Here is a 27,149-nt window from a genome sequence, read left to right as displayed (position 1 = left end):
TCACACACACCTTGGAAACATTACGCTAAGTGAAAGAAGCCAGTCACCAAAATAACACCTTCTTCCATTTACATGTAATGTCCAGAAGAGGTAAATCTACAGAGGCAGAAAGATTAGTAGATTAAGGACTGTGGGGGTCGGGGAAACGAGTAACAGATTTCTTTTTAGGGGATGAGTTTATACTAAAGTCATGGTGATGGAGTGATGGTTGTGCAACTTAGTCAATACACCAAAAAGCATTTAAATGTACACTTGCAGTGGATAAAATAAATGTGAATTATAGCTCGATAAGGCTGTTATTAAAAAAAAGACAACGCACACTCACAAAAGAGAAGACTACACACAAGTTTCACTAATCAATCGAGGGCTGAAATTTTAACTAAAATACTAGCAACTAGCACACTAGGACCAAGTAGAGTTTATTTCAGGAATACAAATATGGACCTATTTCAGATCATTGATTAGTATAATTCAAAATATTAATAAACCAAGAGAAAAAACATACACTTGCCTTAATAAATGCCAAAAAGCCATGTGAAAACATTCACTATGTATTCCCAAGAAAAACTCCTACTAAATTAGAAAGAAAATTTACCTCCCTGGATGCCTCTTTAAAACAAATATCTAATATTAGGCATAATGGTGAAACACTCTAAGGATTTCATTAAGTCAGGAAAGAAAGATCTGTTGTCACCATTTATATTCAATATTGCTCTGTGAATCTCAGTTGAGGCAATAAAAAAGTTAAATACAATGAAAAGAAAGAAAGAGGCAACATTATGTTTATTATTCATAATGTGATGCTCCTTGAAAAATAAAATGATGCACTTTGAAAAATAAAAACAAGAAAATCAGCAAAAATTATCTGAATTTGCAAAGACTTCAGAAATGTTGTCAGTCGTTATTTCTAATGAAGCAGGGCAGAGACACTGAAAAGTGTGCAACTCTCAAGTGTTCAGCTTGTCAATTTTCACAAGTGGAACACACTGATTTAACCCTTATCCAAGTCAAGAAACAGAAGATGACTGATCTCCCAGGATGCCTCTGCGTGCTCTCCCAGGCATGACCCTCTTGCTCAAAGGTAATCACTATCCTGAGTTCCAACACTGTAGACTAGTTGTGCCTGACTGTGAAGTTTATATAAAAAGAATGAAATTGTATATACACTCTTTGGGATCCTGACCCTCTGATTTAATGTGATATCTGAGAGATGTACATGCCTTTTGTTTTGAAAAAGAAAACAGTATTAATATCCTCAGATAATCAGAGAATATATTGCGTTCATAAAACAAGAACTGAGTGCTGTAACAAAACATCAGGTAGAGAACCAAGAAGAACTCTTGAAAATTGAAATTCAAAAGCAGAAAAAGAAACTTTAGAAAACAAAGTTAAGGCAATTTCCCACAAAGTACAGTCAAAACACACACACACACACACACACACACACAAGAAAAATAAGAAGTTAAAGATAAGAAAATCAGAGACCCAGCCCAGGAGGTTCAACACCCAAATAAAAGGAGTTCCAAACCATGGAGAACACACACACACACACACACACACAAACACACACACACACACACACACCAAGAAAGAATATTAACAATGAACATGAGTTTCCATTGTAAAGTTCTATCGAGGATTCAGCACCATGGATAAAAAGTAAATCTCTCCCAAAGCACATGGCCATGAAATTTCAGAACACCTGGGATAAAAAGGATTTCTAAAGAGATAAAGATAAGCTACTTTCAAAGAATTAGGAGTCAGTATGGCTCTGGACTTCCAAATAGCCATGTTGGAAGTGTGGAGACAATGGAACATATGAGGGAAAATCATTCCAAGTGGGAAGTGGAAATCCAGATATTTTTAGATATGCAAGGACTAAAAAATTTACTTGAGGATATGCATCACTAAAATGAGGGAGTAAGCCAAGAAAAGAAAGACACGGGATCCAGACACAGGGGATACAACACAGTAGAGAGGTCAAGGGAACCCCTGAATCTGTTCCATTGGGCAGCCAGTCTTGATGGAAAGGGCTGGAGCAGTCTGGAAAGTTTTCTTCAAAAAGATGTCCTGGACAGAACACCTAATGTAGCTGAGAGGACTGAGAGAGAATTCGGAGACGACACAGAGGGGCTGGAGTTGAATTAGTGAAAAGCATATAGAGAGCAAAGTAAGCAAATAGACAAAAAGACAATGAATAAGTACAGGAAAAACAAAAAGCTGTGCAGGAAAGGGGAAATAACCACAGTATACCACAAGGACCAGCTTTGAGTAGAGATAATAACGTAAATATTTTAAAAATGATCTAAACAAAATTACAATAAAATGGTAATGGAGGATGGGGGAAAGAATGAGAAGGTTGTGGCAATGTGGGTGTGGCAGTGGGTGAGTGAAGAGTTATTATGTCCTCTCTCATAGTAGGAAGTTAAGAAATCATGCCTAAATCTCAGAAAACAAGAAGTAAAACTGTAAGTATGCTGGCGGTAGAGCGGTAGACAAAAGGATCATTTATAAGAGTAGAAAGTGGTACCTCTAGAGAGTAAAGCCTTGTAGAATATATATTTGTGCTTTTAAACACATACATATATAATTTTTGTAAAACTACAAAATAATTTAAAACCTGTAAGAAACCAATGAAATATTAATAGTGGTTATCACTGGGTGGTGTGATTATGAGTGATTATCTAATACTCTTTTTCACTTTTAAATTTTTACAATGAATATTAAATTTACAATGCATACATAATACATTTTACAATGAATACCTAATAAAAAAGTATGTTGACAATGTGATTTTAAAATTCTCCAGTCTCCTCGTCGCTGCCTTCTTGTTCTCTGCTGGGCTGGAAGACAACATCTGGGTTCGAAGCAGGGCAGAAAATATTTCTTATTTCTTCCGCTCCTGAAAGCCCATAGACAAATTATAGAGCTCTTATTTCATGGCTGTCAGCCTCAGCTCCTCCTTCCTCATATTTTTTAGGATTTGAAGTCTCTGCAATTTCAAGTTTCTTCAAGCCAATATCTCAGTTTTCCAGATGACGACAAGATTTAATTCCCCCTGCCCCCTCAACAGAGACACTGGGGATTGAACCCAGGACCTCATGCAACCCAAGCATGTGCTCTACCACTGAGCTATGCTTTCCAAGGGATTTTTTTTCTTCTGTGCATAGTTACCTTTTTTTAAAATTTCTAGAACAGATTTTGTGTTTTAACAGGTAATTGAAATAACACATCCAAACCCAACTTTTCTGTTTGAAAGTCTGCAAAATTCAGGAAGCACACAAAGAAATTGTAAAGCTACAACCTGATATGTTCTATGAGATATAATTTGACTCTTACGATACGTTCACTTTTTAAAAATTTATTTAATTTATTTTTTTAGCAACATATAGTCAATTTACAATGTTGTGTTAATTTCTGGTGTACAGCATAGTGATTTAGCTATATATATATATGTATATACACATATACATATATAGTCCTTTTCATGTTCTTTTTCATTATAGGCTATTATATTACAAGGTACTGAATATAGTTCCCTGTACTGTACAGTAGGACCTTGCTGTTTATCTATTTTATATATAGTAGTTAGCATCTTTAGCACCTGCAAATCCCAAACTCCCAATTTATCCCCCTACCAGCTGCGCATAGATACTTTTAAGAAGCTACTATAAAGTTTGGAAGAAGAGGGCATGGACGTCCCAGTCACATAAAAATGTACAATCAATGAGACCACCCTCCTTCAACACTGAGAGGCATGAGTATATCCACGTGGATACACAGAGACAAAGACTGGGGACACGGTGGTATACACAGAAGTAATAGTAACGTTTGGATTAAGAGCTATTGTCAGTTTGTTTTTCAGTATAGATGAAAGCAAACTTGCTACAAACCTTCACTGAGTGATGGCAAAATAAATGAATAGGCGAATGATGAATTGAACAAACATATAAATAAATAGACACCAAGCTACTGAATTAGGATACACTGAATTGGGATTGGAGATGAGGTCGACTTCTAACGTGAAAAGCTGTGACTTGCCAGGAGTCATTCTCAGAGCCCTTCCCACCACCTGAAACTTCAGAAATGGCTGTAACAAGAAAATGGCTCGCTCGCCAGCTGGTTCTGTCTATGAAACTGCCCACAGCTCCTAAGCACACCGCAGTCAGAAATTCAGTGTTAATAAGATACTCAAGGAACATTTCTCTCCTTTTCCCTTTAAGTTAAACTTCTTAGGAGCCTGGGGTCCATTTGAACTTCATGCTCAGAAGTCAGACTCCAAAATACTGACTTGGGTATCCTACCAAGTCTATAAAGGGCCTCCTGGGATGGTGAGTTTTACTGGGCCTCTTACACTGCCCTTTCGCAAAAGGCTTTGAAAGGGGCCACTGCTCCATTATGCACAGCTGATAGTTAATATTGTTCCTAATAGCAAAGCAAGCTAGGCACAGCCTCTCTACTGCTAGGAGGATGTGCTACCAGGGCAGTTTAACCACACAGGAGCCTGGACTTCTCGGAGAAAATGATGCTCATTGCCCCTGACTTCCTGTATGCTTGGTTGCAGAAGCTATTTTTAGAGCCTCGTTGGCAACAAAAAAAGCAAAGACTGACCTAAACCTCCAGAGAGATATTGCAAAAGTGTCAGCCCGAATTTTCCTACTTTGGGAAAGTTTGTGTAAAAACTCCTGCAGCCTTAAAAAGGATGCTGGGTTGACGAGATGAAGAACGCCTCAGTGTCCAGGGAGGTAACAGCAAACGGCCATTTGTGTACACTGCGCTGCCGACAGGTCATTATTTGGCAGAGAAGGGCACAACAGGCTCGGTTATCGGTGCTTATAACTAACTTTCTGAGCTCAGAAAGAAAATTCTATTTGCTTTCTCTCCAATCTAAAAGAAATGAAATAGTCATGTGTTCCTGAATTTCCATAAAAGAGAGGAGAAAATGAATAAGGGCTGGGCTCCAGATGGAGGCTTGAACACAACAAACGCTGTGCAGCTGGTAAGGTCTGATAAGAACTAACCCGTCTTGGAGGAAGGAAACTCTCCCAAGTGCTACTGGACCAGTGGGGAAATGGAAAAGGCTGTCTGGTTGGAGAACAAGTTACAATCTGCATCTTAGTCATCTCATCCAAAGGACCCCCTAAAAAATGACTGAGGGATAACTAATTATGCACCGAGGACCAAATCGAACAGGAGACAAAGAAAGAGTTCTAAACTGCGATATAGAGAAAACTATGGGGCAACAAAGAGGAAAGGGAGAAAAGGGTATTTTCTGCTCGGAACTCAACCCGAGGGTTATCTATAGTTACCTTTTTGGCTTTTAGAGTGGAGGAGAAAAAACGAATGGGAATAAAGAGCAAGAGAAAGAAGGAATATAAAAGAACCTGGAAGATGGCACATTCCGGAATCATCTAGAAAGAAAGGAGGGATTAAAGCTATCCAAACTAATGGCTGGAGCCCACCCCTCCCCACCCACCCGCAATCATACCCATCCAGCTCCAACCAAAGAGGAATCTGAACCTTATTGTTCTTCCCCGACCAGATCCATTTGCTAAAATTAATGATACTATTGCTCCCTTACTTATGTCCAGGAATAACTCAAGAACTGGACATTTAACTCAGAGGTAAAGTGTCTTCCATTTTTAAAAGTCCTTACATTTAAAGTGAATCTTTCCTGCCCTTTGGCAGCCTGCCACATTGAACCTCTCTGTGGGTGAGGAGAAAAGCCTTTCCAAGATTATTCAGATTCCCCTACTTGGCTGCTGTGAGCTGTCATGATACATTTTGGTTGACGGAGAACGATGCTTGTCATCGCCCAGAACGGTTACCCTGCAAGCATTGCTCTAGCTCCAGGGCACTGCCTGGGAATTTTGCTTCCAAAGGAAAGGTGTCTAGGAGCGATATCAGTGTATCATGCAAAAAAGAAAACTAATCTATCCAGGCTGGCGTTGAAGGTACATAGGTGATGTCAAGAAAAAACATTAATTTCACCCAAAAGCAGTGTGTTCACCATTGTATAAGCACACTTTGTTTCATAATGAACAGCCTCCCTCAAAAGAGACTGACCTGGAAATGCAGGCCCCTTGTTTTTCTGTGCAAATCCCCTGGCACGAGAAGTGCCTTTCCTTCACGAGCACCCAGGTTCTGCTCCATAGGTAGGACACTAAGTCAGGGATAATACAATGATTAGGTTATCTGCCATAATCGTCCAGTTGTATGGATGGGCCAGATGAGAAGAAAAGGGTTATAGGATTCCCCCAGGGAGGAGCAAGGCTTACCACTAGAGACTTACCATTATCTCGTGTAGTCATCATAACCACCCTGTAAAATTATCCCTGCTTACAGATGAAAAATCTGAGGCCCAGGGAAATTAAGTAGCTTGTCCAAGATCTCATAGAATAGATCTGCAGCACATCTAGCTTTTTTTTTTTTTTTTTTTTTTGATTTTGATTTTTTATAGAAGTAAACTGAGTCACAAAGCCAGGGGTCAAAGCTAGCTAGAACCCAAGCCCACGGACCTGGGCATGTTCTTCCTACCCCATCATGCTGCTGGCACTTGGAGTCCCTTGAGAACCACCTGCTCCCCAGCTGTGGGGTCAGGTATTCTCTGAGCACCACGAGAAGGCGGCAGTCAGCGAGGGACGGCTGTGCAGCGAAGACACCTGGGCAGTGACGTCCTGTGTTTCCATGTGGGCTGTACCTGCTGCTTTCCCAGGAAGTGACGAAGTGGAGGTTAATGCCCCTTCAAGGTCCTGATCAACTGTGATCTCTATGAGGCATTATTTCCAGCTAATTGTCTGCCCACTTAGCCAATGTTGTAAAGAAATGGGTATGTCTTCCCTTAGAAACGGATACGATGGGCACCCCCCACCCCCACCCCATTCGTTGCTTTTCTAGCAGTCCCTGTCATCCACTGAGTTCTCATCTGGGGTCTCAAAAATGTATCAACGTGGATAAACTGGAAGAGGACTGAAGCATAAGGAGCGTATCCTCCATTCTGCTTAGAACGGAGGTTTGCATGCAAGAGAAATGGATCAATGCTCATCAAGCCAAGAGGGATAAAGTGCAGCATCGCAAAGCCACGCCCTGTTTCCGATCCCATTTTGTAACAACGCTTCTTCCCGAAGAGCATGAAACCCTGCAGCTGACCAGTACGGCCTGAACCAACACCTTCTATCAACCGGGCTCCTCCAGGACTTCCCCACGAAGAAAGCAAACAGAGTTTCGCAGAAGTCTTTTTATTTTTAACTGTAAGTTGCCCCGTGTTTTGCTTCTGTAGTAGAACTCTATTAACCGGAACGTTTAATTGTTTACAACACCTCACGCCATAAACTCAGAGTTTACAATTAGTGCTTTTCATCCCAGGGGCCAAAAGCTTTGTTATGGAAATTTGCCACTACTGGAACAATATACCTTTAAATGCTGGGTAGGTTTTATGGATAAGAAAATTAAAAGCTCATTTACACAGATGGCCAGTGACTTGCCTAATGACAGAGACCTTGTTGGTGGCAAAACTGAACAGGTCACTCCTGTTACTGGAAGACTGTGAGGGCAAGAAAAGAAGGTGGAGGTTGGCTAGCTTTTAATGCGACTGTTCTCTTCCTGAATGGTGACAGGCTTCACTTGGCCCCTGAGCTAGATTCCATTTCTGAGTCTCCTTTTCCTAGATCCCAAGGGAAGTACTAACCCCTGTGGTTGTCAACCTGTCCTTTATCCACAATACCCTGCAGTTGGCCAGCATCATAGCCACAGCCCATGTCGGCCAACCGTACTGGTCGGTCTGTCTCTGTGAGACGTTCAACTTCTTTCTAGGGTGCTCCTGGGTTTCTGAATTGCTGCTTGTGATTCCAACATGACAAATTCTGCTGCACTGGGATTTGACCTCAGTTTGATCTCCTGGTGTTCTCTGTGCTGTCCCTGTCACTCCCCCCAAAAGGGGGGCCCCACAAGACTCTGAGCCAAGAATTAATACCCAGCCATCTTCATTTTGTTGCAAGATTGGCTACCTGTCACCTGCTAATGGCCACCAGCTCCTCAGATAGAATCCACATTCCACACAGTTCATCTATTTAAAGCCTACAATTCAGTAGGTCTTAGTATGCTGACAGAGTTGCGTGATCATCACCAAAATCAATTTTAGAACATTTCCATCATGCCCCGCCCCAAACCCTGTACTCAGTAATAGTCACTCCTCTCCCACCACTGCTCCCCCAGCCCTAGGCAACCACTATTCTACTTTTTGTTTCTCTCAAATAGTTTCTTAAAATTCATTTTCATTCCAGCTCATTGGACTAGTGGATGGAGTCTGGGCTCCTCCTTTTGGCTTTTTTAGGTCCATAAAGTGGAACTCTTGTCTCCATCTACTCAGTCTTCCATCTTTCCTCTGCTTTTTCACCTGCACTTTTTAATGCACACTCCCTACCTTCGTCTCCTCACCAGACCCTAAACACCCTGTCCTCACTGTGCAGTGGGGAGTTAACTCAGTGGACTTGGGTTGCCCAAACCCCGCACATTTCTGAAGAAAGAAATGAGTCTTGCCAGGCTCCTGAATGATAACCAACAAACCCTTGGAATAGCCTGCCTGTTGAGCGTCTTTGAGGCTCTGGTCCACGCTGTATTAACTTCACCTCTGCCGGGGGAAGTGGGGAGGAGCTGGAGACTGAGTAGCCAAGGTCAGCCACATGGGTGCTCCATGCCGACAGGAGTGACCCCCAGTTAAAACTGGGAACACCACGGCTCAGGCAAACTTCCTTGGCTGGCAACACTTTATACATGTTGTTACAATCATTGTGGGAGCCTGAAGTACTGTCCATGCACCTCCTCGGGGAGAGGACAACCAGAAGCCCAAGCTCGGTTTATCCTGGACTCAGTGGTCCTATGCAGCTTGTTCCTTTGCTAATTCTAATCTGTGTCCTTTAACTGTAATAAATGATGACCTTGAGCAAAGCAGCTTTTCTGAGCTTTATGACTCCTTCTAGTGGACCAGCAAGCCCGAGGGTGGTCTTAGGGACCCCAGACACACTCATTGTCACTATTATGCCTCTGTGTTGTCTCTCATACACTCTGCTGGTGCAAATCCCCTGCAGTTTGCAAGGCCCAGCGAGTCACAACTTTTCCAGGAGAGACAGTGCAGTGGGAAAGGGCACAGACTCTGAATCCCAGGTTCATCTCTTACTGGGCACGTGACGTTGTACAGTGTCTCAGTAGCCGTGCCTGTAAGATGGAGGCGATGATAATCCTTATCTTACAGGGCTAGGATGAGGTATACTGGATTTGTATTGTGTAAAGCAAAAGAAAAATGCTTGGCACATCGAAAATTCCAGTGTTAGTTACGGTTGTTTATAAGCTTTCCCATCCACTCCACTCATAAAGCAATTACACACTCTTGGGCCCCAAGCCTCCAAACAGTCCACGAACTCCTCCAAGAGGATCATGTGACTTACCAACACTGCCAGCCCCCCCGTGAAGCTCCCGCCACAAGGCTGAGCACACAGTTGGTCCCTAAAATACATTTGTTAATGTGTAGAGATGATATCTCTATCTCAAAGTCTAAGAAAATCTGACTCTTCACCTGATGATTTCCTCTGTGTAAGCCAGTCATCTTCCTCTGGGGAAGAAAAAAAAAATAACCTTCTCCCTTTATATATATTTGCGCACAGAATTTGAGATGCCAGCAGCCATACATATCCAGGACAGCCCTTTCAACAACCGGAGTCTAATGGGCTCTAATGGCTCCTGTACCTTATAATTTATTATCAAATTATATGTTGGATTAAGGATGGCTAATTGTTAATCATCAGCTTGAATTAGTTATTAATGAGTGATGTCGCTAATTACAGGGTCACCTAACACAGAGCAGGCGGGCACTGCTGACACTTCACAGAAGATGCCTGACTCAGCGTCAGCCAGTGCCCTGAAAGCACCGTGCTGTAAAACGTCCCATCTCTTGGATGACTTCATGGTTCCTTCCCTCCCGTGGTAAAAGTCACGGGATTTTACAGCTGGAAAGAACTGGAAAGATCAGCAGTTCTCAAGTTGTGAGCTACAGACCTCTGAAGGCTGCTGAGCTAAGGCGGGTTTCCAGGAATCCACGGTGCCTTCAGGCTAAATCTATTACATCCCTCTTTCTTATCTTTGCTACAATTTTTCACATACCTGGACATGATGCTATGAATAATACCATTTAAGTTTGTATCAAAGCACAACTGAATTCATTGTGGTTTTTTGTCAAGAAATCTTCATGGAAAATCTAGTGAATTTGTATTTCTGGGCCCCCAAAACAGCCATCAATTAGTTTCTGTGTCCTTGGTCATCTTGGCAATTCCTCCAGACCTTTATCACTTTTCCGTAGCCCCCAATCCAAGGCCTAACTCTCACTCTTAGCAGTGATGTTTGCCTCTTAATTTGGAAGGAAAATGGGGGTCATACAGCATAAGCTCTCTCCTCCTGCTCTTCAAGACCAAACTAGGGGTGGGCGTAGCTCAGCAGTAGAGCACATGCTTAGCTTGCAGGAGGTGCTGGGTTCAATTCCCAGTATCTCCTCTAAAAATAAATAATAAAACCGAATTACCAGCCCCCTGCCAAAAAATAATAATATAATACAAAAATAAATAAATAAAAAAGAATTACTGAACAGGGGCAGAGTATAGCTCTAGTGGTAGAGTGCATGCCTAGCATGCATGAGGCCCTGGGTTCAATCCCCAGTTCCTCCATAATAAACAAACAAACAAATAAACCTAATTTCTGACCCCCTTGCCCTAAAAATACCAAAGTACTATCCACATTCTTGACCCCACCCCCTACTCCTTCTGAAGGGTCGTTCTTTGCCAGTCAGCATCCTTCCTCCTTTAGAGGTCTTCACATCCTCCCTCTCTCCTTGTGCTGTGTCCTCAGCGCTATGTACTGTGTTAAAACGGGAACTTTCTTGTCCATATTTGAGCTGAGGATGTTCAGATAACAGATGCTATATTCAAAGAGATCGTGCAGAAAGCTCAAAGCAGGTAACAACAACAATTAGCTGAGTAATGAAGGTGAGTAAGTGGAGTCTGGGAGAGGACTGTGTCAGGAGAGGTTCCCTGGAGTGAGCTGTACCCTGAATCCCCCTCCGGGCATCCTACCATCTAAATCTAACCCAAGCCTGGTGGTCAGTGCTCCTGGCAACGGAAGCATCCTCACTGGTGCCTGACTCATGATAAACAAGGGGAAAGTGGCTGATGGAGCAGATGGGGGCCCCGCATGTGGGGAGCTGCCTCTCCCCTCCCGTGGGGGAGGAAGGTGTCTAATCTTGGAAACCGGATATGAAAGCCAGAAGGGACATTGATCTGTGGCCACATTAAACGAGGTCACAATAAAAACTCACTATACAAAGGAATGAAGTATTAGAGGGGAAAATAAGCAGGGTGAGAGATATGGGAAGTGCCCTCATATGCATTTTCCCATAGGTTGAGAGTTTCATAAAATCATAACTCTGACCTTCTGTAGAATGGGTATTATAAACTGGAATTAACTGATAGCTTTTCCCTTGATATGATTCAACCAATGGAAACTACAGTTTGGGTACACAGGGTAGCTCAAATTTGGAAAGAAATCTAAAGGAATTCATCCTTTTTTGTTGAGAGAATTTTAAGAAATTACATAAATATATAGTTATTTTTACAAGATGAAAATGATGATCACTATTAAGTCTTCTTTCAGTTCTCAACTTTCCTCAGAGCACTCCCCCCAGACTACAGGTTCTCAAAGGTAGGGACGATGTCTGGCTTTACTGATGTATTTCAGAAGCTAGTAAATAGATATCAATCGTACTTCTTTGAATGAAGGAATAATTATTTTTAAAAAATACAATAAAAAGGAAAGAAGCACTGACCTGTGATGCAACGTGGATGACCCTCGTAAAATCCATGCTAAGTAAAAAAGAAGCCAGATGCAGAAAGCCACATATTGTATGATTCCACTTACATGAATTGTCCAGAAACAGGCAAATCCATGGAGATAGAAGGTAACCTGGGAGCAGTCAGGGGCTGCGGGGTTGGAGGAGCAGGGAACGCTTAACACACGAGGTAATTTCATCCTCTTCCTAACCGTTCATAGCCCTGACTGCTTTTCTTTTTCTTTCTTTTTTTTAATAATTTCTTTGGGGGTAATCAGGTTTATTTTTTTTTTTTTAATGGAAGTACTGGGGATTGAACCCAGGACCTCGTGCATGCTAAGCACACGCTCTACCACTGAGCTGTACCCTCCCCCCGACCTCTCTTCTGAGCCGCGGCTGTCACTTATCCATTCATCTGTTCACCAGATATTGTCAGCAAACCTACGAAGTGCTAAGTGCTCACTAGGCACCGGGGTTACAACTGAATGAGCCACTGGCTCAGCCTCAGAAAGCATATAGATCAGTGAGGGATTTAAAAAATGGTAAAGAAAGGCTCTCCCATTGGGAGACCCATGTAGAACACCCAGCACTGGTTCTCAATACAAGCCCTGGGGATCTTTGGGAGGCCGGCTTCCAGGCATTTGTGAACTTCCTGAAATTATCTGCAAAGTTCTGTCCACTTACACACGCTCAGGAGTGACAGAATCTACGGCTTTCTTCAGATTATCAAGGAGGTCCTTGACTCAGAGAAGCTGAAGCTCCACTGGTCTAATGATCTAGGTTGTTGATGTGACATTGGAGATGATGTCACTTTGGAGAAAAATCAGGGCTTAAGACCTAGATTTGAGAGCCTTCTCTGCACAGAGGTGACAGCTGGGTCTGAGCTTCTCAAAGTCTTTCACTGAAGAATCTCGGGGGCGGAGGGCTGTGAAACCCAGCAGAGATAGGAGGGAGATCTCTTTTGGCTTAACTCAAGCTCCAGGAAGTCCAGCCGTGTTTCTGCTACGGCTTTGAGTGACCCTTTCCCCAAACCTCTCAGCCCCACAATAATGTCACAGACCGCAGGTGCCTGCAGCTCCCAGGGTGAGAACTGTGGACTAGGACTGTCCTTGGGAACGACCGAGGTCTTTAAGGGAGCAGGCGTAGAGCAAAGACCAAACTCTGGGGGCCCGAGCGGTCAAATCCAGTCTAGACTCATGTTGCTTGGCCCTCGTAGTTTTAAAGAAAAAGGATTTATTGTCAACATTTAGAAGTCAACAGATTTCACCAAATTATGTGAATTTGTGTCTTTCCTTAAAAGTCTGAGGACCTGACAATGCTGGCCCTGTGTCCCCCCAGCATCACCACATAGGGCTGGCAGCAGCTGCCTCCTGGGTGGGACGTGTGTTCTTCAGTCCCCACCCCCATCCCTTACACTCGGCTCTGCTCTCTTCAGTGACACCTGTCCCCTATCGACACCTGAAACTCTGATGCAGACAAAGAAGAGCAGAGGAAAAACAGAAAACCTTTGGAAACAGCTGTTTGCCAAGCAGGGGGAAAAAAAGATACATAGAAAGAAAGATAGAAAGAGGTCAAACAGGAAGGATATAAAATCCCCTTAATGCAAAATCTATATTGTATTGACTACTGGGAAGTATCTAAAGACTCATCCAATCTAACGCCATTTGGACTGTGAAAAACTCCTTGCCCCATCCTTTATCAGAATAAAATTATTACTATTAAAATACTGGGATCACAGAGAGGAGGGGAAAACCACCATATCCTGACATTTAAGAAATGGTACTGTAACTGCTTAATAATATCAGAAGGGCCATAAAAATCCTTTCGTACAATTAAGTATCTCCATCAACTATTAACAGATTAAGCATTTCGTAAGCTATGATACATGAAAAAAAGATCACTGGTATTTGATTCTATTGTGTACATCAGAGAGGCATGTCATATGAATGACTCACGATCACGACTCCATTTTCTTGAGTTTTTTTAAGATGCATATTAATCTTCTGTCGAGGTTACCGTAACTCATGAAATACATGCTCTGTTTTAGATTAGTGCCTCACATACGCAGGGAGAGCTATGTGTTCTGGGCATCCCAAAGCAGCGTATCTATTTCTTTTCCTCTGCCGCTAACACCATCGTCACACTTTCACTCCCTTATCTGTCACGGCTGGAGGTCAGCCTCCCCGTGCGTCAGGGAGGAAACCGTGTTTGGCCAAAAATATGAAACTGTCTATCCGTCGCTTGAACCCTAAGCTTTCAAGATCTAAAGGCCATCTGAAGCACTTTCTGTTAATTTTCTTAAATCGTAGTAAAATGCATAAAACATAAAATTTGCTGTCTCAACCATTTTTACGTGCACAGTGCAGTAGTGTTAAGTACATTCACGGGATTGTGCAACCAATTTCAGAACTCTTTTCATCTTGCAAAACTGAAACTCTGTACCCACTAAATAACAATTTCCCATTCCACCCTCCTCCCCAGCCCCTGGCGACCACAGTTCTACTCCCTCTCTCTCTGATTCCAGCTATTTTAGGCACGCCATAGGAGTGGAATCATGTAGTATCTTGTCTTTGGTGACTGGTTTATTTCACTTAGCACAGTGTCCCCATGGCTCATCCATGTTGTAGCATGTGTCAGAATTTCTTTATCTTAAGGCTGAATAATATTCCATTGTGTGTGTGTGTGTGTGTGTGTGTGTGTGTGTGTGTATAAAACACATCATAGTTTGTTTATTTGTTCATCTTTTGATGGACATTTGGGTTACTTCTGTCTTTCGGCTATTGTGAATAATGCTGCTATGAACACAGGTGTACAAATACTTCTTTGAGACCCTGCTTGCAACTCTTTAGGGTACATACCCATAAGTGGAATTTCTGGACCATATGGCCACTCTATTTTTAATTTTTTGAGGAACCTCCACACTGTTTTCCACAGCAGCCGCATCATTTTATACTCCCACCAGCAGTGCTCAAGGAGTCCAACTTCTCCACATTCTTGTCAACACTTGTTACTTTCTGTTTCCTTTTTGTTAATATAATAATCATCCTAATGGGTGTGAGGTGGTATCTCAACCATCAGATTTTAAATATCCCTGAAGGTTATGCTGTGGGTCTCAGACAACACTTCAGTGATGAGTCTACATTATTATTTGCAGAAATCCAAGGGTGTAGGCCTGCAGCCTTCCAAGCAGACATGGAACGTCTAGGCTGCCAAGGGAACTGAGCCACGAGACATTTCCAGCGGAGCAAGTTATTGGTCCAAAAGATCACCTTCTTTGTTGCATAAATTCGCCCATGGGTGGCTCTGCTCTAATGGAATATGTCAGCTTTCAATTTGAGCCAGAAAATAAAAGAATATGGAGAGGGGAGGGTCCTGCCCATTTCAAAATCCCACACTTGTTTATCAAAAATTTATACACTGAGGAAGAACTTCACGGATCCTTGCGGAAAGTCCTCACTGCCATTCCACAATTGCCCCTTTATACCAACACACATTGCCCTAAAATGGGGCAAACTGAAGACAGAACCATGACGATTTTAAGTCAGTTTTGACCCTGACGTAGAAGTCACAGAAAGTACTGAACTGTAACTCGGGCATCACCCTGGTTGAAAATCAGAGCATTTGTGGTGGGCTGCACAACATGCTCCTCGCCTCCCCCACTCCTCCCCACAAGAAGTCCACATCCTAATCTCCGGAACCTGCGAATGTCACCTTACACGGGAGAAAGGACTTCACAGACAGATTCAGTGAAGGACCTTGACAAGAGGGAGATTACCGTGGATTAGTCACGTGGACCCCAGGCATCACCCCAAAGGCCCTTATATGAGAGAGCGAGAATGTCCAGGGAAGAAGAAGGCCACGTGATGGAGAAAGGGAGGTGTGACGAGAAGAGCCTCTGGAAGCTGGGAAAGGGCAAGGAAATGGATCCTCCCCTCGAGCCTCCTGATGGACCCAGGCCTGCAGACACCTTGTGTTAAGCTCTGAAAGGCTCATTTCTAATGACTGCCCTTTAGAACGTAAGAGAATAAATGCGTGTGCTTTAAGCCACTAAGCTTGTGGTAATTGGTCCCAGCAGCCACAGGAAGCAATTACGACATCAAAACCCACCTACTTCATTCGACATCCTTTATATTTGAGCTTCCCAACTGGCCGATCATGAAGGGACTGACCCTCTTGCCTCCAGGGGAAGCTGGGGCACCTGGGGTGAAAATCATGACGGAGCTGCCCAAAGGCCCTGGGTTCCCCGTCACATGTCCCTTTTCCACTTGTCCCTGCACCCACCATTGTGATCGTCAGGCGTCCAAGTATGATAAAGTTCCAGGAACTAGTACCTTTCAAACGTCATCCTTAAAAGCTCCTGCACACAGTTCATCAGACACGAGGAAGAATAAAAAAACATGCGCCTTCCCACCGCTGCCCACCTTTCGGGACTGCCGTTGGATAGGCTGCACTGGAAAATTTTTAGCGAAAAGAAGCGAAACTTTGATGGGAAGACACCCCAAGCTCCTAAAGCAGCTGCCTCCACACCGCAGCTCCATCCCCAGGTGGTCTCTCCCATGCCCCCTCCCTCCCGGGATGGGGCTCCCCTCTTCCCTGGGACCTGGGGACTCAGAGGCCACCGGGGCGGTGCTTGGCACAGACCTGATGGGGAGGGAAGGGTCCCCGGCGTCCCACCAGTCCTTCGGGGGGCTGATGTACATGCACCACAGCTCCCAGCTGTACCCGTGGGCCGAGTTCTCGTACCGCTGCACCTCGAACGTGTCCTGCTTGATGTTGTCAATGGAGGGGAGGATCACGCGCTTCCGGTTCTCCTGGATCCGGGACAGAACCGGCTCGGCCCTGAAACACAGAGACGTAGAGATTTCATCTCTCCCCTGAGGCTCACCCACTCTTCAACTGGCACACACCCCAAGACGGCAGACAACGAACAGAAGCCTGGAGTTACAGCCGGGGCTGTGGGCAGGCAGGGACTCAGATGGATGGAAACTGAAGGCCCCCAGGGGCAGCTCCAGGCAGATCAGGCAGCTTGAAGGGAGGACGGGGAGGTGCTGTGACGCGCAGCTCAGTCCCTGTCCCTGGGGGGGTCACCACATTGCTGCCCACGTGGGCGTGACAGGCATGAAGAACTCAGAACATGAGGGCTTCTGCCCTAGAATGGATGGCTGGTCTGTGATACCAACAGTGTGAGCCAAAGCAAGGCCCTCCTGACTCTAGGATTTGTACAGCGTTTTCGGTTTCCCCCCAGGCACTGGCCGATCCCTCTGTTTTTTTTCTGCTGGAACTGAATTACCTTCTAAATAGGTCACTTCTGCCCTTCATGGCCTGATTTCAATGAGCATTTCGCTAGCTTCTTTGTGCATGTGACTGTTTCCATTGTTTTAATTGATTATTTAATTGATTTCTTAAAAGGGATTTAATTGGCTGGGTTAGTGTCGGCGGGCAGGGATGAACTGAATGCAAAGGCAGGCAGAATCCTGCCTCCCAGCTAGCCCGCACCCCCCGGGGCTGCAGCAGGCGATAGGCAGGGACCTGGCTCGGGGTTCAACGCGCGGCCCTGCCAGCTTAGGAGAAAGCAGATGGTCAGACACCCTTGCCAGGGTGCGTCTCCGAGGAAGACGTGGAAAGGGACCATTTCCCACATTCGAGAAGGAAAAGATGGCTCTCAGAAGCCAGGGCATTAATCTCCCTGCTTAGAACAGAGCGCAGGCTTTGGAAAAGAGTCAAGTGAAAATCCCATTCCTCTGCATTATTTGGAAGAGTAATGAGGACGCTCGGCCTCCATCCCATCTCTTTTCATTTGCAGCTATTGAATTACCTGTTGGCACATTTCATCTTTCTATTTAACATGAGCAATAAAATAGACCCTGGGCCATTTACTGCCTCCAATACTTCTGCATACACCACAGAGGCGGACGCCAATCGGGACTGACGTCCCATGATGTCTAGGTGCACTTCAGAGCTCTGTCCTCCCCCAAAGCCCTCACTCTTGCTATTGTCCTCCAGGAATGCCCTTGTGCCCGGGAAAGAAGTCTAGGATGAACCTACACAGGTTTATCCATCAAGTGCCACCTCTCCCAGGAAGCCTGCCTTAATTTCTCCCAGTCGAAGACTCTCTCCAGCCTCTCAACTCTTAGACCATCTGCCCCCTATTCAAGTCACTCTGACCACATGCTGTCTTGGCTGACCTTTGAGCACAGGTTTATTTTTTCTTTATAAGCTCATGATAGCTGATGTTTATCAAGCACTGGGCATCATTCTGAACATTCTACGTGTGCTACACTGGACTAAGATAAATCTCAGAATAATTATATGAAGTAAATACTATGATCATCATTTTACAAATGAGGAAACTGAGGCCCAGGGAGATTAAGGCACTTGTCCCAGGCCACACAGTTTCTAACCTGGATAGTCTGGCTTTAGGTCCGGTCTCTAAGCTCCATGGCCTCCTTGAACAGCGCACCCTTCCCCTAGGCTGGTCTGGTGCCATGCACGTAGAAGCAGTCAGCTCAGCCCATCGCTGAGCGGGGGAAGTTGCTGAGCATGGGGCAGAAGACTGTGGTTCAAATCATGCCTCTGACGCTCAGGAGCTGGGTCTTCCAGTCTGTCGCAGAGCGTACAGCTGTTCCCAGGGATGTGCTCCCCTCCTTGGGGACGTCCCGCCTATTACCACGAGGCCTGAGGTGCTTCTCTGCAGAGGGATGACCTCCCTCAACATCAGTTACTGTTTAGCTTGGATGTGTGACCTGCTTTGGATAATAGAAAGTGTGACGATGTCATTTCTGAGCAGAAGCTTCCATGGCCATTGCAAGGTTCAGCTGTGACTCTTCTCCCTGAGCCACAGAAATGGCACTTCCTAGGCAAGGGTGCTCCTTGAGTCTCAGGTCACAGAGGACATATGGAGCAGAGCCACGGACAGACAACCCACAGCAGACCTGCCACGTGGACAAGACGGAGATCATTACTGCAGTAAAACCTACTAGAAGTTGTGACACATGGTCTAGCTGCCATGAAGTCATATACCACTCTGGTCCAAGTGTGGAAAATGAGTCTGAAGGGCTAAGATAGGATCACAGAGATCAGTAAGAATTAGCCTATAGGGTTCTGGAGGGTGGATACCAAATCTTGCCATATTTTCAACCAGTTGAGTGACCACCTGTTCCAGTTTGCCCAAGACTGTTCTGATTTTACTACTGAAGCTCCTGCATTTTGGGAAATTGCTCCGTACCGGGCAAACCCAATCAGCTGGTCATCCAAATCACAGCCTAGACCAGTCTTTGGGGCACAGCTGTCATCCAGTAAGTACTGGTCAGTTGGTTTAAGGGAAAGATAAAAAGGTCTGAGCTGGGAAAGTGGAGGTCAAGACAGAGAAGAGGGAGACATGAGAAACAGAAGGAAAAACCAGCCAACACTGGACGTGGACTGGATGAGGAACATGATGGGGGCCAAGACTCAAGTGAAAGGGACTGGGTAGTGCCAGCAGTTTCAACGGGAAAGAAATGAGGAGGGACTGATGGGGAGGGAAGGGTGAGACAGGGCAAGGCTAACATTCCAATGGAACATTCAAGGGCATCTGTTGAGAAGGCTTCGAGCTCAAGTGTTCCCAGACTTGAGTGAGCCTCAGAGTCCCCGGGGGGGCTGGTTAAAGCAGACTGGCCATCCCCTGAGCGTCTGATGTCATAGATCTGGGTGGAACCCAACAATCTGCATTTCTAACAAGTTCCCAGATGACGCTGACGCTGCTGGCCTGGGGACCACATTTTGAGAATGTGAAGCTCAGGGCAGCACATGTGCAGCTGAGTGTGTATCAGGGTCTGATGGTGGCAGGAAAACCAGGAGAGAAAACTGGGGTCTGAGACGGCAACAGATACTCATGGGCACTTGAAAGGGCCGGTGTTAACGGTGACTTCATGCTCCAAACCTTTGTGTGGCCACGTGCATAACCATTCTTTACCCAGTCATTAAAAGGATTCTAAAGTTTGTTTCAAATGAAAAAGAATAGACATTTTAAGGTTTAATTAGTGATGGGATATTGGCTCTTCAAATATGGTACCATGAACGGCACTTACTGGTATAAGTGTAATGGCATCATTGAGTGTAAATGAACACTATTAATGAAATGAAAGACCCTGCTTTTTACTAATTAAGCAACCCTGGCATAGAGGTTTAACCTCTGACTTGATTTACCATTGGTTAGTTAGAAATAATCATATAACCGAAAAACTCGAATCCAATTTTAACATTCTCATTAGCTGTTCTGGGCATTTTCGATGCTTCGCTCTTCTTACATTCAAAATCTTCTACTCCCTGTATGCTTACCAGTTTCTCTCCTATTGTTCTGGTAAAACATCAGGGGCTACCACCGGCAGGGAGAAACCCTTCCCTTCCTCCAAACGATGTTAAAGATGATCCCATAAATTCTGGGAAGCTTTGCCTGAGTAGGTAGAATTACAAATGAATTGCTTGTTTCACAAGAACAGTCAACCATCCTCCCTAGAAATGGAAACAAGCAAAGCAGCAAAAGAGAACAATCGGAATCTGTCTGTCTTGTTCCCTTAGCAAGGACTGTCTTGAGTTCTGTCCAATGCATGCATCATTTTCACTGAGAATTTTAATGATGGTGATGATAGTCATGATGGTGAGGATGATGGTGATGATGACAATAACAAGGATGAAGATGACAGACTAAATAGGCAACAGACACATTTCACCCTGCTTCCCAGTTCTATCCCAAACCACGGTCCACCTTCTTCTCAACCACCCCTTCTCCATTCTTTCAGGGCCCCCAGAGGAAACAGGCAAAGTGCCCCACCTCCCGAACTCTAGCCTTCCAGACCCTGCCGCAGGTGTGCTCCTAGGATTCAGCTTGTGACCTACCAGCCAGCGGTGAACTCCACGTGGGCATCAAAGAAGCCGGTGACCTGGCCAGTGGCCACCTTCCAGCCCTCGATGCGAGCTCGGATCAGGCCCTCTCTCTTTTGATTTCTCACCACCTTCACGAGCCCGGGGTAACGTTTGTGGACATACTCCTCCAAGGGGGCCTTCAGTTCCTCTACAAATGACAAAACACAGGAAGGTCCATGTCAAAAGTGCATCCAACCCACTGGGAGGCCAGCAGATCTTCAGTTAGTTCCAGGATTGCAGGAAAGTTTGCATGTTAGGAATTTAGTAGAAAAGACTCCATTCCATGTGAGTCAGACATCTCTGATTTGAGATTTCTTTGCTTTCCGGCCCTCCCTCCCTTCCTTGGCCAGCATTCCTGTCCTCCCACTGTCCCCTGAATCCTGTTTATCAACTTTATATGGGTTTTCCCATCTGTCCATTTGCTGATTCTTACAGTATGTGTTCTGGGAGGTCCAGATCCATAGTCACGCACTACATGCAACATTCACAGGGTTTGTGCTTTGGCCGTAGGACATAAAAGAAGTCCTTGCCCCGCAGCAGAAATGCTACCGTGACGGGAGAAGTGACGCCGCCAGGGACTGAACACTCCCTCCTGCCATCAGCAGGTGGCAAAAAGTGCTTTATTCACATGATCTAACTTAACCCTTACAGCAGCCCTAGGTGGTTGCTAGATTAATTCCATAATTAACTAGATGAATTCCACTCTGCAAATTAAGAAATAGTCTTAGCAAGGCGAACCTGTCTCAAGGTCATAACCTAGGAAAACGGAAGAGCTGAAACACAGGCCAAGTGTGTCTAACTCCACAGACATAAAGGGATACCTCTGGATCCCTGACTCATCACAGGGAAACATTTAAAAATTTTTCTTTTTTTCCCCTATCTCTATGAGATGACTAAGTGTCAACTAAACTTACTATGGTAATCATTTCATCATGTATGTCAGTCAAATCATTATGCTGTACCCCCCAAACTTATACAACGCTGTATGTTAATTATATCTCAGTGAAAATAGGGGGAGAGGCGGGAAACACCAGGTGTAGAAGGATGGATGAGGAAGGGGTGACAGAGAGGGGATTCTGAGATGTGCACACTCTGAGGACCGGTCCACAGACAATACTTTAAGAGATACTGTCACCTCTGACTTTGCTCTAGAAAAACCCAAAAGGCTGCAGACGTTGCACAGACCCCTCACTTCCCAGTCATACATACATGGCAACTCTCAGCAAATAAAAGCCATACATTTGCAGTGTATGGAAAGGCCGACCTCTCTAGGTCATGCATGTTGTCCCCGGGAAGGATGCTGCCATGTGACCCAGGAGGAAGTACAGAAGATGGAGGTTTAGATGGATGGAAAAATAGGCCTAGAAGCCAGGAGTATGGTTCTCAAACTGGAGGCCGCATCAGTATCAATTTGGAAGGGGAGTGTTGAAATGGATTGCTGCCCCGCCCCCCAGTTACATTTCCAGAAGGTCTAGGCTGGGGAACCACACTCTGAGAACCACTGAGCCCGAATGCTGGGCAATTGTTGGTGTTTTGGCCGGTTTTGCCATCAACATTGCCGTCATCCCAGAGCTGGTGAGGGAGCTGGTGGAGAAGCCAGGTGATGGGGACCCTCTGCTGTGTCAGTCACCCCAGTGATGGCACCGAGGCGGCCCAAAGAATTTTCAGCTTCTAGAGGCCACCTACATACTGAATGGTGGCTGCGTTTTCCTGTCTGTTAATTACATTTCTTGGAGCAAGAATTCTAGCAAGAAGGTTGGGCAGGCCAGGCTGCTCAGTTGGTCACTCACTCCCCATGAGTGCTGGGCAGGCGGGCAGGGGAAGAAGGGATGTGCCATGGAGGGCAGAGGACCACGCACAGGCCCTGCACCCACGGAGTAACACGGTGGGAGTCCCACCCACTCCCTAGGGTGGGCCCAGGAGGGCAGGCATCTTGGGAATCCCCGTAAGTTCAGGGAGAACATTCTGAGCACTGGGCGCCACGGCCGGGACCACAGACACCGTTAGCCTTCGGGGGCTCCTGGTGAGCTGGGACCCCGCTGTGGCTGTGCCCCGTGACCGGGTGTCCACTCCTGGCCACGCCAGTCCCCTGTCTACGCCAGTCCCCTGTCTAAGTATCAAGGGCTTCCCCTGTTTGTTCAGCAGTTGTGACTGAGACCTCAGCGGAGAGAGACAGAGGCATTTGCAAGTTTGGCAGAAGAGCGTGGTTGACTAACATCGCCCTTCCGCGACTCCAGGCTAGCGGGACAGGGACGTTAAAGCGCCTCGAGAAGTCTAAAAGGATAAAAGGATAATGCCTAATCGTCTGGAACTGGCCTACGGCTGCTGAGAATAAATGAGATTTACATACAAAGCCCTTGATATGCATTGAAAATGCTATTTCTAATACTAATTGGTCTCTTCATGTTGTTACTATAGATTAATTGTGTTAACTCCCTGTGAACAACAGCGTTATCTTTCCAGCTAGTCAACATCATGTTAAAGACCAGGGCCCACTGTATAGGGGCAAACACCATCCTCGGTCTTCCAAGGTTCAGGGACACATCTGAACACAACTGAAGTGACCACCTGGGGCTTCCAAGGGAACACTGAGGGAGATGCCGGCGTCCGCGCAGCAGAGCTCAAGAGCAAGCACCACTGAGAAGGCTTCACTCCCCAGTCCCTGGACGTGGCTCCGGACCTCAGAAGGGATTGCGTTGTGCCCCTGCCTGGATTTAAAATCAACTCATATACAAGCACTCCCTCAAGATGCTTACAATTTACTCAAGGAGATGAGATCTGTTAAAAAAAAATTTTCCAATATTCAGGAGCTAATGGCCAAAGAAAAATGACTGTAGAGGGAAAATGCTAGTGTGGGGCAGTGGGGTCACAAAGGGAGAAACGATTTTGGCCGGTGGTGTCCAAGGAGAAGGGAGTGTGTGAGTTAAGAGCAGGTTTGGACGTGCACGCTCACGGTTCCAGAATTCACAAACACACAGCAAAACACATAGGCGTGGAATTGGATCTGCTCAGGTGGCAGAGTCACTGGTGTCTGGGGGACTGGGAAGACACTGTTCACTAGAAAAGAGGAAAAGAAGGAAGGCAGCAGAAGAAGCTGACGAGCTCAGCTGGGGACAGGCAGAGCTGCCAGCAGGCTTCCCGGGGTTGACTCAGAGTGAGAAGACAGGGCACAGAGTGTCAGGGACACAGTGGGGAGAGACAATGGCCTCAGAGGGAGTGAGAGTTCCTGGAGACAGAGCGAAGAAGACTTAGAACCCCACTTTGGGAAACATGTGCATTTGGGAGGCAGGAAGCAGAGCTGGAGGACGAGACTGGCCAGAAACAGCATCACAGGGGCAGAGTCATATCAAGGGTAGAGTTTCCGAAGAAGAACCCGTGCATTGATTTTATAAATATTTATAGAGTGCCTACATGGCTGAAAATGACATGACCCCTGTTCTCAAAGAGTTCTTCAACATCCAATGTCAGGAAAGTCAAATGCATTAGATAAAATGAGAGCTGAGAACAAGCCATTGGTCTAGACAAATTGTAGGTTCCTGATGGGACCAGTGAGAAAAAGGAATTCCCTTCTGGATGCTGCTGGGTCCTGCAGGGACAGGGTTCGCTTCGGAGAAGTGGGTGAGTAGGACTGCTTAGGAGAGATGTCCAGAAAGGCTGTGCGAGGGCACAGGGGCTGTTGAGATTTGGAAGTCGCTTTAAAGTGAAAAAGCCCACAAGTTCACCAAGCAAAAACAAAGCCCCCAGGCTCACCATGGAAGGAAATAAATCCTCAGCCTGACAGTAGTAAGAAGTGTCACACCCATCACCTAAGATCCTTTATCATCCTTAACAGCTGAAACTGTTCCTGGACATTATAATGACAGTAAGAAAAACATTCTACATAAGCTTTTTCTCACAGGCAGACTCAGAGAAGAAAATAAAAACTCACTTCAGCAAAAATAAATGTTTACCTTCCGGTGTTATCAAATCCAATAGTAAATTGGTCTAGAGCCATTTGGGCATCCTTGTGTTTCGTAAGGTTTCTGGTAAATAGCCTTTGGGGAATCAAGAGGGGAGAGGCAACCACTGCCTGTGAATAGAAGGGACGGGAAGGGAGATACATCTAGTCCTTAACAAGAAAAGGACCACCTACCATCCAGGCTTAAGGAGTACACATCGGCAACAAGAAAGTCACAAACAGTGAGAGCTAAAGCAAAAAAACATTATTACAGATTTGCAGCCAGATTCTGCACTTTCAGTGATACTAGCAAATAAACCATCAGTCTGTCCCTTGTCTCTAAACCCTGCTCAGAAGGAAGGGTTGACCTAGAAGACTCATGTCCACCTGCTCTGCAAACCAGTGCATGAACCAGGGTGCCACACGGATGTGGCTTGGCACCACACTGTCCAGGGCCGGGCCACGTACCTCTCAACCCTCATAGTTATCAAGCCTTGATGATGAGACTTATTGAGTGTTGTCCCTCAAAGTCTGGAGACTCTGGACAATCAGTCTAAGGTTATGCGGGTGTTCCTCAAACTTTGCTCTGCATCAGAATCACCAGTGGGTCTAACGAGCTCCACGAGGCTGCTGCTGCCGTTCTGGGGAACGCACCTGGAGCAGCTCTGGCTTAGAGCTGCTCCCCTATGCAACCCCTTCTGTGATGGAGGAGCCCCTGCGTGGGGAATAGGTCTCATTCGAACTGAGCAGACATTCCAGAATCCTAGTTTTGGCTACCGCCCATCTCTGCCTTCCCCACCACCTGAACCAATCTGCTCTGCTTTGTCTAAAGCAGAATAAGCTCCTTGGAGATGCTCTCAATCTACATGGGAGGCTTTGTCTTGCCATTTCCGAAACTGAGAGCCTGACTGCTGGCCCCCGAGCCCCGCGTGGAACCACCTCACAATTAGGTCAGCCCCTCGGCAAGGACCCCAGAAGTTCCTGGCTTCTGGTCTCACTCCCACCATCTATTACTACGAGGAGCACCACAACTCCCGCAACACCACTCCTGCTGCCATCACCACCCCCATCACCGCCACAGCCACTTAGAACCGACACGTCCCCCCGCCAGCAGCTGCTGAAGTGTGGGCATGCTGCTAGCTGGGAACGCATGGGTTGTGACAGCTGGGATGAGAAAACAGCACATATGGCATGTTCCAATTAAAAAAGAAAAAAAAAAAAAGAAGAAGAAGAAGAAGAAACCCAAAAACCAAAACTGCCTGCCTCGAAGCCAGCACTCCTCAGAGTGTGAGATTCCTCTCCACCCAGGAATCACCTGGGAGCTTGTGAAGATGCAGGTTCCCAGGTCCACCTGAAGTGTTTCTAATTTAATGGGCATTGGTGGGGTTGACCAGCACTCCAGATGATTCTCCCACAAACCCAAAACTTCTCAAAAGCCCTGATTTATTTTTCTCCCATTGTTTTTACCATGGTAAGATACATATAACACAAAATTAAACACGTTGACCATTTTAAAGTGTACAATTTGGTGTGGCGCAACCATCAACACTACCTAGTTCCGGAACTTTCCATCACCCCCACAAATAAACCCCACACACACATTCAGCAGTCACTCTCCATTTCCTGCCCGCTCCCCAGCCCCTGGCGACCACTAATCCACTTTCCATCTCTGTGAATTTGCCTCTTCTGGATTATGTCATAAAAATGGAATCATACAAGATGTGGCCTTCTGTGTCTGTAACCCTGGTCAATTTTGAAGGGGGGTAGGGGAGGGGAGTGTGAATTTCAACCCTTCGGAGGGTCTGATTCCTTGTTGTGCTCCTGTGAGCTTCTCTGATGCCCATTTTGGTTATTTGGTTGACTGGAAGCTTATTCCCAAAGGACTTCCAGATTCAGCGAAGAGGGTTCTGGCCTCCCTGAGGCCAGATCCAAGCCTGAATCTGTGTTCACACCCCTAGGGCCGCCCTGACACCAGTCTTTCTCCCCATCAGGGAACTTCCAGCTCACCCTGCTTGGGGCCCCAACGCTGGCACAGGGGAAAAACACAGTTAGCACAGAGATTCTGCACAGCCATGAGGCACGATGCCCTGCATTTCTACGGTGTCTTTTTTATGAGATTTTGTTTTAAAATGTGCAAATCATTCATAATGCCATCAAAAGAACACAAAAATAGATTTAAAACACCTGGGTTTTCTGGTCCACCTGAGAATAGCTTTATGCCTGGAATAGCTAACCAAAAATAAACGAGTAAAAGTGGCCAAATATCAATAATCTATTTTTTAAAGTAATTTTTTAATTAAAAGAAGGGAGAGAGGGAGAAAGCTCATGCAACATGTGGGGTTTCTCATCTGTCAAATGCAGACAGTAAGTTCCAGAAACAAAGCCGGGTTTTGAGGGACCTGAAGTTCACATATCTGAAGGATCTTCTTTAAGAAAAAGAAA

General features: G+C 45.5%; 1 protein-coding gene and 1 non-coding gene across 4 annotated transcripts in view; both read right to left on the bottom strand.

The window, feature by feature from the left end:
* The window catches only part of GALNT17 (polypeptide N-acetylgalactosaminyltransferase 17), a 365,190-nt gene that overhangs the window by 146,880 nt on the left and 191,161 nt on the right, over nt 1-27,149 (bottom strand). For all 3 annotated transcript variants that reach the window (XM_074345979.1, XM_010972375.3, XM_074345980.1), the window contains exons 4-5: nt 20,744-20,918; nt 16,511-16,708 (exon numbers count right to left, since the gene is read on the bottom strand). In XM_074345979.1, the coding sequence (XP_074202080.1) occupies nt 16,511-16,708; nt 20,744-20,918 (373 nt within the window). The remainder of the gene's footprint in view (nt 1-16,510; nt 16,709-20,743; nt 20,919-27,149) is intronic.
* TRNAP-GGG (transfer RNA proline (anticodon GGG)) lies at nt 3,071-3,143 on the bottom strand. Its single transcript has one exon. It is a non-coding gene; the product is annotated as a tRNA-Pro (tRNA).

The sequence above is a fragment of the Camelus bactrianus genome, chromosome 18, assembly GCF_048773025.1.
Source record: "Camelus bactrianus isolate YW-2024 breed Bactrian camel chromosome 18, ASM4877302v1, whole genome shotgun sequence".
In the NCBI taxonomy this organism is placed as follows: Eukaryota; Metazoa; Chordata; class Mammalia; order Artiodactyla; family Camelidae; genus Camelus; species Camelus bactrianus.
Note: the sequence above shows the minus strand (reverse complement) of the source record. Positions and strands in the feature narration are given on the sequence as shown.